Raw genomic sequence first — 12,074 nt, 5'->3', positions numbered from 1 at the left:
TTCTGTTTTTAAGTGGTTACTTTTGAAGATAGTGCCAACTTTTAATTGTCCATGAACTGAACATTAAAGTCTGCATTCTTAGAGCTGGAAGGGATTTTTAGGTTTTGTGATTGATTCATTCTTTGCATCATCAGCTAAGTCAAAGCGTGTAATACTTTTGCTAAAGTTTATAAAGTAAGCCCCAGAGAAAGTGCTTGCCCAGTTTTATTGTCCAACTATCATCATCTCCCTCTCTCTCCTTTTCAAATCTGTGGACAGGACAAATTCTGTGCGGCCAGTGGATAGAGGAGGTGGCCCTAGTACGTATGTGTGTGTCGTGCTGCGGCTCATGGCCAGAGCTCGGACCTCCTTTGCCGTGGGGAGATCGTGGCTGTGTGGGTGTACGTCCAGTGCGGGAGATGTGCCCCTCTGCTCACCGTAGGTGGTGGTAGCTGAGTGCTCGCATTCTCTTGTCTCCTGGTTGCTTTACAGCCGCCTGTATTTGGATGAGGCTGTAACCCTGGAAAGCCATGAGCCTATTAGGTTGACAGAAACTGACGACCCGCCCCTGGGAGAGTGCCTGTTGCAGTCGCTCAGTGAAATCGGCAAAATCGAGTCCTTGGTTACCCTCATCTATGGGAACCCTGCTGTGTAAGGCTGCTTACACAGGGATGCATAGTTGTTTGTGGCTGTGTGTTGCAATATATGTGAGCATTTCTCTTGAGTGTAACTCCCAGATGGACGGCATGTTTATGTTAGCCATCTGATCATCTGTGCTATCTGTAGCAAGACTGGTGTGTATCTCAGCAGATAACTTGTGGATGGGTTTATATGGATGAGTGTGTGAAAGTCCGTGTGTTTCTACATAGGCCCTGTGTTTGAGAGATTTCCTAACAACACCCATCTTCTGGGAGGTTACTCTGAAGCCAGTTACTTCTCCCTCCCTCCCTTCTCTCCTTTGCCTCAGTTACACTGGCTTCTCCCCAGGAGTAAATGACTTTAGCATAGTGAGGTCTTCTAGAGCACCGCTGCACTCCAGGCAAGTCCATTAGACTCTTCCTTGCCTCTGGACCCTGAAAACAGAAAGGAAGAAAGGTCCAGCTCCATGATAAGCAACTGCTCCAACTTCACTACCCTGGAAGCCTTAACGTAGATTTCTTTATCTAACTTAAAAATTGAACTTCATTTAAAAAAAGTTTATGACTAAAACAGAAATGGTGCCGTAATATTTAAATAGTCCAGCAGAGACCCTGCAGTTGTTAAGTGATTTATTTCTAGGTAGGGTTTGTACTTTATAGATCTTGTTTTACCAAAAAAAACCACACAAAAAAACACTACCATGAATTTACTACTGTGTAACCTTATGGTCATAATCCATTGTAAATGAAAAATGAGTTGTTTTCCTAAGCCCATAGCACAGTGTTTGAATGATAGTCAGTGTGGTAGTTGTATCAGGGACCATAGACACTACATTAAATGATAGTGAAGTTGCTCAGTCGTGTCCGACTCTTTGCGACCCCATGGACTGTAGCCTACCAGGCTCCTCTGCCCATGGGGTTTTCCAGGCAATAGTACTGGAGTGCATTGCCATTTCCTTCTCCAGGGGATCTTCCCGACCCAGGGATCGAACCCAGGTCTCCCGCATTGTAGACAGACGCTTTACTGTCTAAGCCACCAGGGAAGTCCAGACACTACATTATTGAGCTTTAATTAAGTGGATGCCCAGAAAGTTAGATTTTGGATCACATTTTTGACAAAACATATTTGGGTCAGAGAAGGAAGAGAAGGGTGATAGGCTGTGTTTATCAGCTATTGTTATGTTAGATGCTGTCCTCTAATGTGAGTTCCTGTAAATCAGGGGTTATCTCACTTTTACAGGTGAGAACAAGAATGATCAGAGAGAGAAGAACGTGCCTAAAATCTCACAGCTAATAATGAAATTTCACATCTAATGTTTGACTCCAGTCCCTTGGTCAGTGTACCTTGAGGTATTACCTGTATAATTTGGCATTTTCTGGATGTGGAGGAGAGAGAACCATAGGACACTTAACCTTGAATCAGACCCTGGGGAGGGGGGTTCACTGGAGGTGGAAGCACTTCTCTTTGACTTTGGATTTGTACCCAGACTTTGGCTCCAAGGAAAGCTGCCCTGTGGCACTGGCAGATTTCCTCAGGACTTTTGATGGAAAGAAGTTGAAAACTCCCCTTCCTCTAGGAAAACCAGCCCTGCCAGTGCTGTGCTTGCTGTAGAACTTGGGTGCTATTGTTCCTGGCAGTCACTTTTGTTTTTGCCCCTCCCACCCTCCCACTCCCACCCTGCTGGCTTGGGGAGGTGTGCTGGGGCTGACCTGGCCTCCTCCTGACCTGAGAAGGCCTCTTCCTGGTGCTTTGTCAACATTGTGCCCCAACAGCGGCCCCCCACCCCACCCCCTGTTGAGATGGGGAAGGGACTGCTCCAGCTGAAGGAGGTTTGCGACTGGAGCCCCTGGCCTCCATGCCTGACTTCCTCGTTCTCAGCAAGCACTTCCATCGCACTATTTTCCCCCACATTTGTCCTCAAGAGTTTTAATCAAAAGACCTAAACCAGGGCTCTGAACATACTGTTTGCCTCTCTTCCACTGTCTTGAGGTTTCTATTGCGCATAAACTACCTTCTTCTTGCCTCCTGTTTGCTCTCGGTGGAGGATAGGAAGGGAAAGATGACACGCCTCTCAGCTTTGCTATTAGGTTGACTCAAAAGTTTGCTCAGATTTTGCCATAAGAGGGTATGGAAAAACCCAAAGGAACTTTTTGACCAACCCAACACTTCCTAGGAAAGAGCACGACACATTTTCAAAGGGTAGGTAGAAAATATAAAACTACTGACTAAAAGGTTTTAGGACTCTGTGTCCCTTTTAACCAGGCCTGCCCCGTTTCTCCTTAGATAACCCAATTTGTTTCGTATCACCTGAAACATAAACCTCTTCAATGAGTTGTTTTAGAGCACCCCAGCACAACTGCAGCTTTCTGATACCTGAAGCAGCAAAATCAAATGTTACTCCCAGTATGGCACCGGGAATCTACAATTGATATGTCTCTCAGCTTGAAAACATCAGTGTTTTGTCCTTGTTTTGATGGGATAAAAACACTCTTATCTTAAGCCCTGGGGACAAACGTGACCAACCCCCAGGCTTTTATCTTGAGTGTCGTTGGCACTACTTTTGGCACTGAAATAATGTTTGGATAAAAATAGTTGAATATACAGTGTCTGGTTTTATATTTGCTTGTACTTATCTGAGTTTTCCCTTGTAGACATGAACTTTCACTCTGAAGGAGGTCCTCCTTTAGGAGTAATTAAACCCCCGAAAGCCCTCACCTTGGGAAAGCTTCATATCTAGGGACCAGAGACTGTTGCTCAGGGAATTAGTAATAGGACCTGGACATCTGGTCTTCAGGTGTCAAGTCTAGTTCAATTCATGTTATAGGGAACTTAGTTACACATCATCACCATTCCAGGGGTCAGGTGCAAATAAGTGGCTGACACTTTTCATTTGCCAGTTCCCCACAGTTATAGAAATAATAAGAGTATTCATCTAGCATTGATTATCGTTCTAAAAAAAAAATCCCAAGTGTGCTAATAAATCCTTATTGTTAATGGGTTCACAGTAGGCTTTAGCTAAATAGCAAACTCTTCTGGGACTCCTAAATTATGACATAATTAACAAAGTTTGATTTTCAAGAAGTTGTTTATGACAACCATTGCCTGGACACCAGCCAAGATGAGGGCAGGGGTGGATACAGGCTCACTGGAGTGGTGAATTAACTTGTGTTATCAGGACCACTTCTTCAACAAAGATGCTCGGGAGAAGACCAGAGAGACTGGGACCAGGTCTTACTCAAGGGAAATTTATTGAACAATCACTTTTGTGCTGAAAGAACTTTACATTTCTGGATTTAGAATCCAGTATCAGTCCAGCAAGTTCAGTAAGGAAACCATCTGTCTCTATCTGATGGAGCCATAACTGTGCAGAGATGTGGCCAGGGGTCTTTTGTGTTCTCTCTTATTAGCTGATACTGCACTTTGTAACCAGGAGGGGCAGTTTGGCTGGTTAGCAAAGTCCACAGTCACCAGATAGGTATGACAAAGTCTGAGTGTGACCTCTTGCATAAACTGGGTGGTGGGCTTTATTGAGACGTTTCAAATATGTGAATGAATGAATTACATACCAGCAACCATCTGCCCAAGTACATTTATATACATTCATAAGGTGTACCCTGTGAAGCCTCTTCTCACTGTAACATCAGTAACAAAGTTCGAGTCTATGAGGGGCATGGTGTACCTGGTATCCAAGTTATTTTGTTCTTTTGGGTCTCCAGTTCCAATGAACTGTAAAACATTTTACATGTTACATTTTTTATACTGTAAAACTTGGAAAATAAACTGAAATCCCAAATTACATTTTGTTACTTTTTTTATGTGATTACTTCAATCTAAAAAGTTTATTTATTTGTTGAGATATAGTTGATTTATAATGTTGTGTTTGTTTCAGGTGTGTAGCAAAATGATTCAGTTTTACATACCTACATATATATTTTTCAGGTTCTTTTCCCTTATAGGTTATTACAAAATATTGAGTATAATTTCCCATGCTGCACAGTAGGTCCTTGTTTTATATATAGTAGTGTATATATGTTAATCTCAAACTCCTAATTTATCCCTCACCCGGCACAACTGAAGCAACTTAGCAGCAGCAGCAGCAGCTACTTGCTCTTTGGTAATCTTAATTTTGTTTTCTGCTTTTTTAGGGGACATTTTTACTCTTGACGTAATTTTGATACCCTTTTAAATATAACCTATCAAGTTTCTCTGAAAACCAAGACAATGTAATGATAGATTGAATGGGAAAGTGGAATTGTCGTTGTATTTTATGGTCAAGAGAATGTTTTAAATGAATAAAGTACTGAAAATTAAATTCTTAGGTTCTAAAACTTGGAGGTGAAACAGGCTTTTGAGTAAATCAGCAAGTGAAAAAAGATCTTCAAGTTAGGTAAGGAGGGAGGAAAATGTCAGACCCTGGATTTGTGAGAAAGGTGAATGTTAGATTGTTTTTGTGAGTGGCTTGCTAATTGAGTTGAAATTATTGACTCATTTTCAGTAGGTCTACTTAAAGGGAACTTGATTATTTGACAAAGAAGTATTGGAGCTTGCCTTCTGCTACACTCAGCTATCCTTAGTACTGAGGACGTGTAGCACACAATGAAATTCTTACCTGTTCCATGGACAAAGATCAGACTAAGCAATTGATGTGAAGATATTCATTGTATAGATTATTGATAAACTCCACTTCTCTGTGCCATCAGCTAAGATGGACACAATTTACACCTACACAAGCAAAACCTACTCAAGAGAAGATTAAAAGTGTGTAACAAACATAAAGCAAAGACTCTTTTTCTTTCATTGCCTGTGATAAAGATAACAGAATTTTGGAAGAGTTTTGAGGATGTCAGGTGACAAGCCATAAGATTATGGAAGTGGAGAAAGGATTATCAGGATGGGACCAGCTGCAGCCACTGCAAGCTTTCCCCGTACCAGAGACAAGGTCCACCAGTAGTGTGTGGGTCTGGGAGTATCCCTGCACCAGAGAGACTTGGTAATGCCCTATCTGTGTCATGTAGCATCTTCTAGTTATACAAGCTAATGTTGACATGGAAAATCAAAACCGTGTTTAGGTTCTCTGTATTTACACCTGAATGTGTTTCTGCAGTTCTGAGAATTCATCTGGTTTTAGACAAAATGATGATGCGTTTGTAGAACTGACATGGGAGCTTTAAACATTTTTCCTTTTCTAGCTCCTTGCTCAGCTCTCCCGTCTTACCCACTCAGTTTTGCCTCCTGTGATCTGCATGTGGTCATCAGTTTTCAGGGTCCATTGACTGAATATTGCAATGGGTGAATGAATGAATGGGAACATGGCACACACTCAATGCTAAGACTACTGGATGTAACCTAATCATTTGACTATTGTAAGGGGAATTATTGGCATTTTGTGGGGCTCTAGGGCTGACGTTAAGAATTCTATCATCATTGCTCTAAAGAGCCCAGATTGATACAATACCAAGTTAACTTGAAAGAGGTCTTTAATTAGTCTCCCTACCATTTGAGTCTGTGTATTAAAATAAATGCATTTGACATTTAGGTGGCTGTGGTTATCCCATTTTCAGAGAATGGAGCCTGGGACTTCTGCTCTCCTGGGACACTGCTTTGATTCCCACCATGATGAGTATATTCCTGGGAGACTTTGCTAACCCAAGGGAAGAGAATATCCCCCATTGGAAATCTTACTGAGCCAAGGAGATAGTGTTCCTATTCAGCAGTTGGCTAACCTAAGCAAATCTGAACAGATGACACTGTTGCCAAAAACTTGGAATGAGACTGACTTTCAAGAATCGCTAGCACATTCTTAATGGTACTAATAGCTGTTAAATTAGCTTTGTATAGGGTTTAGCAGAGTATTTAGTCAAACACGATTTATTAAGTACCAAACAGAACTTAGACCCTGAGGTTAGAACAGAATCAGCCAAAATCTCCCTAAGGTCACTCTCAGACTGAGTGGGGGGGCGGGGGGGGGGGGGGGGTGCGGCAGGGAGAGGCAGGATCTGCAAAAGACCACCACAGGGTGCTGTGAGGACTAAGCAGAGGATACGGCTAGTTTGCCTGGGACATGACTGGAGAAGAGTCATAGAGTGTATCTCTATGGGAGTTTGCTAGGCAGGCACAGATGGGGAAGGACATGCATTCTGGTAGATGGAACATGAGCCAAAGCTTGGAGGTGTTAAACAGCCAAGCAGCTTTGGCCAGTTTCTGAGAGTAGCTGTTTAGTCACTAAGTCCTGTCCAACTCTTTACGACCCCCATAGATTGCAGCATGCCAGACTTCCCTGTCCTTCACTGTCTCCTGGAGTTTGCTCAAACTCACGTCCAGAGTAGAGGGGTAGACAGTTGGGAGGTGCCATGAGAAGTGAGGCTCGACAAGAGACAGTTTGCATAGACTTCCATGTCCTACAAAGGAAATTGGTTTTAACCCCAAGACAAGGCTAGTCCTAACCCCTCAGTTCACTGGCAGTGGTGCTGACCTGACTTCTGCTGAAGTAACAGCTGGATGTTATCATCTTAATGAGGCATTTGGATGCCATCATTCCAAGACGGAACTCCATGTTTGCAGCAGCAGTCACCCCAGCAAGACCAGTGCTCTTCCCATCCCTGAGCCCAGATATCACCAGCATCAGCTCTACTCAGACTTTGTTTTTCTCTTGTGGAGGAGAGAGTCTTCAAGGAGTTTTAATTTTATAGGTGCTACCTCATTTTTTCCTCCCCAACCTCATGCCCCACAGCCTAGACTGCACAACTGGCCATCAGACAACTTTCTGATCAATAGTTGCTCTTTGTCCTTTTAATCTTTAAAAACAAAATGTTTAAACATTTGTTGGGAATAGAACACCACTTTCCTGATGACTGAGAGGGTAAAGAATCCACCTGCAATGCAGGACACACAAGAGACACGGGTTTGATCCCTGGGTTGGAAAGATTCCCTGGAGAAGGAAATGGCAGTTCATTCCAGTATTCTTGCTGGGAAATCCCATGGACAGAGGAGGCTGGCAGGCTACAGACCACAGGGTCACAAAGAGTCAGACATGACAGCAGTTAAAGCACGGTGAAGAATTTTAAGCACGTATGTGACACGATCAGTTTTTCATTTTCAAAAAACCCCTTGATTGCATCGTGCAGGACTGGCGATGGGAGGGCAGTCAGAACCTTGCTGTCACCCAGCTGAGACTGTAAAGCCATAATTATACAGTAAGAGCAGGTGAAGGGACGAGGACAGGACTTGCTTCCTGTCAGATGTGGGAATAGGAGACAGCGAAATGGCTCTAAGATTTCTGGCTGGGAGATTGTCGGAGGGCGATACCTCTTCCCCGTTCCTGTGCTTCTGTGAAGGACTTTCCCCAAACACTGCTGGCCCTTTGCCCAGCCCTCATTCCTGTACTGAGATGGAGTGAGTTACCTGGTTCGCGGGTGGCAGCCATTTGTCCATGTTTCTTAGGATGAAGTTAATGTGTGTGTTGGGGGAAGGATCCGGTCCATTTCTCCTGCCTCTCCATCCTTGACCCCTGAGGGCAATGTCCTCTCTGCACACTTGATTCCCTCGGATGACTTGAACTTGGAGGCAGGAAACTGGGAAGCCCATTTCCCTAATCTTTAGTCTCCAAATTACTGCTTCTCTGTAATCAGGGTGGTATTCTGCTGACTTTTGGACCTAATTTCTCAGTTGGTTCAGATCTCAGGAAAAGAAAGCTACTTTTTTATTTTTTTGACTGTGCTGGGATATAGTTGAGGCATACAGGATCTGGTTCTCTGACCAGGGATAGAACCCAGGCTCCCTGCATTGGGAGCTCAGAGTCTTAGCCACTGGACCACCAGGGAAGTCTCAAGAGAGCTACTTTTTAAGGGCATCCCCTTAAAGCCCCCAAAATGTTGGTCTGAGGTGATGCTGTCCAGGGAAAATGGCTGGAGCCAGGGGCTTGGAACTCAGAAGCAGCCTGGCTAGACACAGGTGGTGTTGGATGCTGTGGGCTGGATGAGATGACTCGGGGAGTGGGAAGAGGAGCAGGAAGAGCAGCGGGCAGTGTTGGGTTGCATTTGTCCCCAGCAGAGGGTCAGGCCCGGGTCTGGAGATGGTATATCAGTAGGTCTGGGCTGGTGACAGTCATCTGTGTTTTCTAAAACTCAGACATGATTCTGACCCTGAGCAGACTTGAGGAGACCTGGTGAGAGTGGGAAGTTCGAGGACAGGCCACGAGACCCGCCAGTGCTTGAGGGGGTATCAACCGGGGAGTGTTGATCCAAAGCTATTTGATAATGACCTCTGACTGGTCACATCATTGATAGAATGGGCTTCCTGGGTACAAGCTAGGGCCTGGACAGTACACAACCTTATTACAGAAAAGACACACTCAGTTCAGTTATGAGATGATATTCTAAACAGATACATGTAAATGTTCATTCTTGATAACACGATATTTGTTTTTTGCTTTCCTAGCAGAATGGTCAGATCACACAGTTCTCATTAGGCAACATTACTAGCACTGCAAATTGATTACTTGCTTCCAGAATGAAAGGGAGAAAGACATCTTGGCTTAAATAACAAAAAGGATTAAAAGAAATTCCCTTGAGTCCATCTTGGGACACCATCTGAGTAACGGAAATGGAATCTTTAGATTGCTTTATTTAAAGAATTAAATTTAGTTTAAATCTTTAAGTATGAAAATGGGATTATGTTTACATTCCTTTTAAGTATTTGTGTGACTCTGGGAAAATTACTTGAAGCCTCTGTGCCTCATTCAGTTTTCCCATCTAAAATGGGAAAAATAACAAAACTCATATAAGATCTTTTTAAGGATTAAATGGGATTGTACATTAAAAGCATATAGCATAGTGCTCTGAGCACATACCAAATATTCAATAAATAGCTGAAAAAGTTTTAGACAAATAACACAACAGTGCTACTACTTACAGATAGTACTAGCTTAACACCCAGTGCTTCTAAAACAGGAGCAGCCTGGCATGATTTAAACTTAATGCATATTATTAGTCAGGCCTCTGAGAACCAGGGAATTTTCCTGGGTTGGGAAATAAACCACTCTGATGACAGAACACATTTCTTGGCTATATGAAAGATTAGCTTCAAAGATCACTTTATACATTCACCTCTCCCAGAGCTTATTTGAGTCTCTCTGGATGGCTACATAGCCCAGCTTGGGAAGTGTCTGCCCTGCTTTGTGAGGCAGAGAGAAAAATAAGGCCTTGGAAGCACTGTGATCCAACAGAGCTGATAATCATTCACCCATCACTTCAATAAATGAGTGTCTGCATCATACTAAGCAAAGTGCTAAGTGTTGGGGATACAATGGTAAATAAATCTCTTGTCTTCAAGGAGCCTACGTAGGATTTAATGAAAGAACAGACATGCAAATATGTGTTACACTTTAAATGATAAGTGCCAGGATGTGGGGTAGGTACACCAAGCCATGGGCGCAAAGGGGAAGGGATCCCCTTCAGACCACCCAGGCAATTGGACAGATGCTGATATTAATCATTTGAACTGGGACTTCATGAAGGGGAGGACAAGTTTAAGGGAGAGGGTAATGAGTTTTGGTCTTGTGATGTTGTTTGAAGCACTTGTACAACATCCAAACCCAGATGTCCAGCAGCAGCCGAATGAGTGAGTCTAAAACCAAGGAGAGAGGTCAAGGTTAGAGACCCAGACTTGGAAGTTATTAGCTGATGGGCATGGATGATAAGCTACCTTGGAAGAATGTTAGAGCCGAGAGATACCGTGGAAGACTGACATTTAAAGGGTAGGCAAAGGAAGAGAGAGGAGAAAGGAAAACTAAGAAGGAGTAGAGAGGAGAGAATGAGCAGAAAAACAAAAAAATCAAGAGAGGATTTTCAAGATAGTCTCAGTACTTTCAAAATAAAACTTTAATGACAGTTAGCTGCTATTCCATAAAAGGATTGTCCTATTTTTAAAGAATTTGCAGTGTCTTACACATGTGTTAAAAGACTGAGAAAATAAATTAGAACATTAGAATGCACACCCAATGCTAGTACTACAGAGCACAATATAACTTCTAGATAGTTTGAAAGGCACATCATTATGAATCCTAATGACTGTCGTCCTGTTCACCTGTGGGAGCACTGATCAGTGGAGAGTGAATTGCCCTCTGGAAAAACCAGCTTGGACTCTGAATGGGAAGGCTGACTAGCAGCGACGAGGCAGAGGGATATCAGGATCCCAGCTCAAGCTAGGACACCAGCTGACCCAATCAGAGACCTAAAGACATTAAAAGAAAGAATTAAAAACATTTAATCCTTCTAGCTCCCCAGACCCCTGTGTATATGCACAAAGGTCATCTATAGGGAAGTTCAGAGAGCAAATCAACCTCCCATCCCAATATCCTAATATACTAGAAATGATGGTGACATCAGTACGCATGTTTTTCAAAACCTCACAATAGCCATCCAAAGGCTTGGATCTGAGTTCATAATGGTCAGATCTACACCTAAAATAATAAGTTTAATAGAACCAAGAGAAGCTGATTTACAACACTTATTTCCAAGACTGAGCCTTCCCTAAAAGGGATCTTCTCGGCTTGAGGAGGGATCCTAACTAATATTCTAAGCACAGGGGCTAAATGGATTGTGTGTCTCCCCTGGGCTCTGGTTGTAAGGTCACGCTGTGCTTGTGACTTAGCAAGCTGTCCATTCTGCTACTATCATCTTCAAACAAGTAAACTTGAATCGAGGTGTTAGGGGACTGCTCTCTCTAGACAACCAGATTCGGGCACTGCCATGGCCACTGATGATCTGACAATGAACGAAAGCTTTTTTGTAACAATCGAGACCGCCAACATGGGAATAATTCCCCACTGTCCGTGCTGAGCGAGTGGGACTGCTGGATTTAGAAAGGCATTTGCTGAGTTGCACATCTGATGAGAAAGAAGTGGGAAAAGAGACGTCGGTAAAGGGAAAGGAACTGGCTGGACGCGGGCCGGGGCTGTGTGCCGCCACCTCGTGCTGTCTGCATGGTAGTGGGTAGCTGGGGTTCCGTCTTCGTGAAACTCATCTGGAGCTGGAGGCTATTCATCATCGTCATCACTGTCATCATTGTCCTCTTCATCAGAATTGTCATCATCGTCGTCATCTTCATCCTCTTCGTCGTTGTCATCATCCTCAGTGTTTATCTTCCCAGAAAGCACATCCTCAATCCAGTCTTCCAGCTCCTCAGCTGTGGGCAGGTCATCATCATCTGGAATCTCCATCCACACACTGTCAGCCTGCATCCAGAGACAGAAGGAAAGTGAGAGTGAGCGCACTAAGGATCAGCCAGGCCAGAGGGTTCCCAGCGACTGTGCTCAGTGAACCGCAGGCCACTTACACTTATCAGGAATATGTGCACATGGGATCTTCCCGACCCAGGGATCGAACCCATGTCCTGCATAGGTAAGCGATTCCTTACCACTGCGCCACCTGGAAAGCCCGTTAAACAGAAATGCTTAG

General features: G+C 43.6%; 1 protein-coding gene across 1 annotated transcript in view; it reads right to left on the bottom strand.

The window, feature by feature from the left end:
* Positions 1-10,469: 10,469 nt before the first annotated feature.
* CASQ2 (calsequestrin 2) overlaps positions 10,470-12,074 on the bottom strand; it is a 70,760-nt gene continuing 69,155 nt past the window's right edge. Inside the window, exon 11 of the mRNA XM_052637051.1 lies at positions 10,470-11,851. Coding sequence (XP_052493011.1) covers positions 11,654-11,851 — 198 coding nt within the window. The 3' untranslated portion in view covers positions 10,470-11,653. The remainder of the gene's footprint in view (positions 11,852-12,074) is intronic.

Source organism: Budorcas taxicolor, chromosome 3 (genome assembly GCF_023091745.1).
Source record: "Budorcas taxicolor isolate Tak-1 chromosome 3, Takin1.1, whole genome shotgun sequence".
NCBI classification, from domain to species: domain Eukaryota; kingdom Metazoa; phylum Chordata; class Mammalia; order Artiodactyla; family Bovidae; genus Budorcas; species Budorcas taxicolor.
The sequence above is the reverse complement of the archived record's forward strand: the minus strand, read 5'-3'. Positions and strand labels throughout refer to the sequence as shown.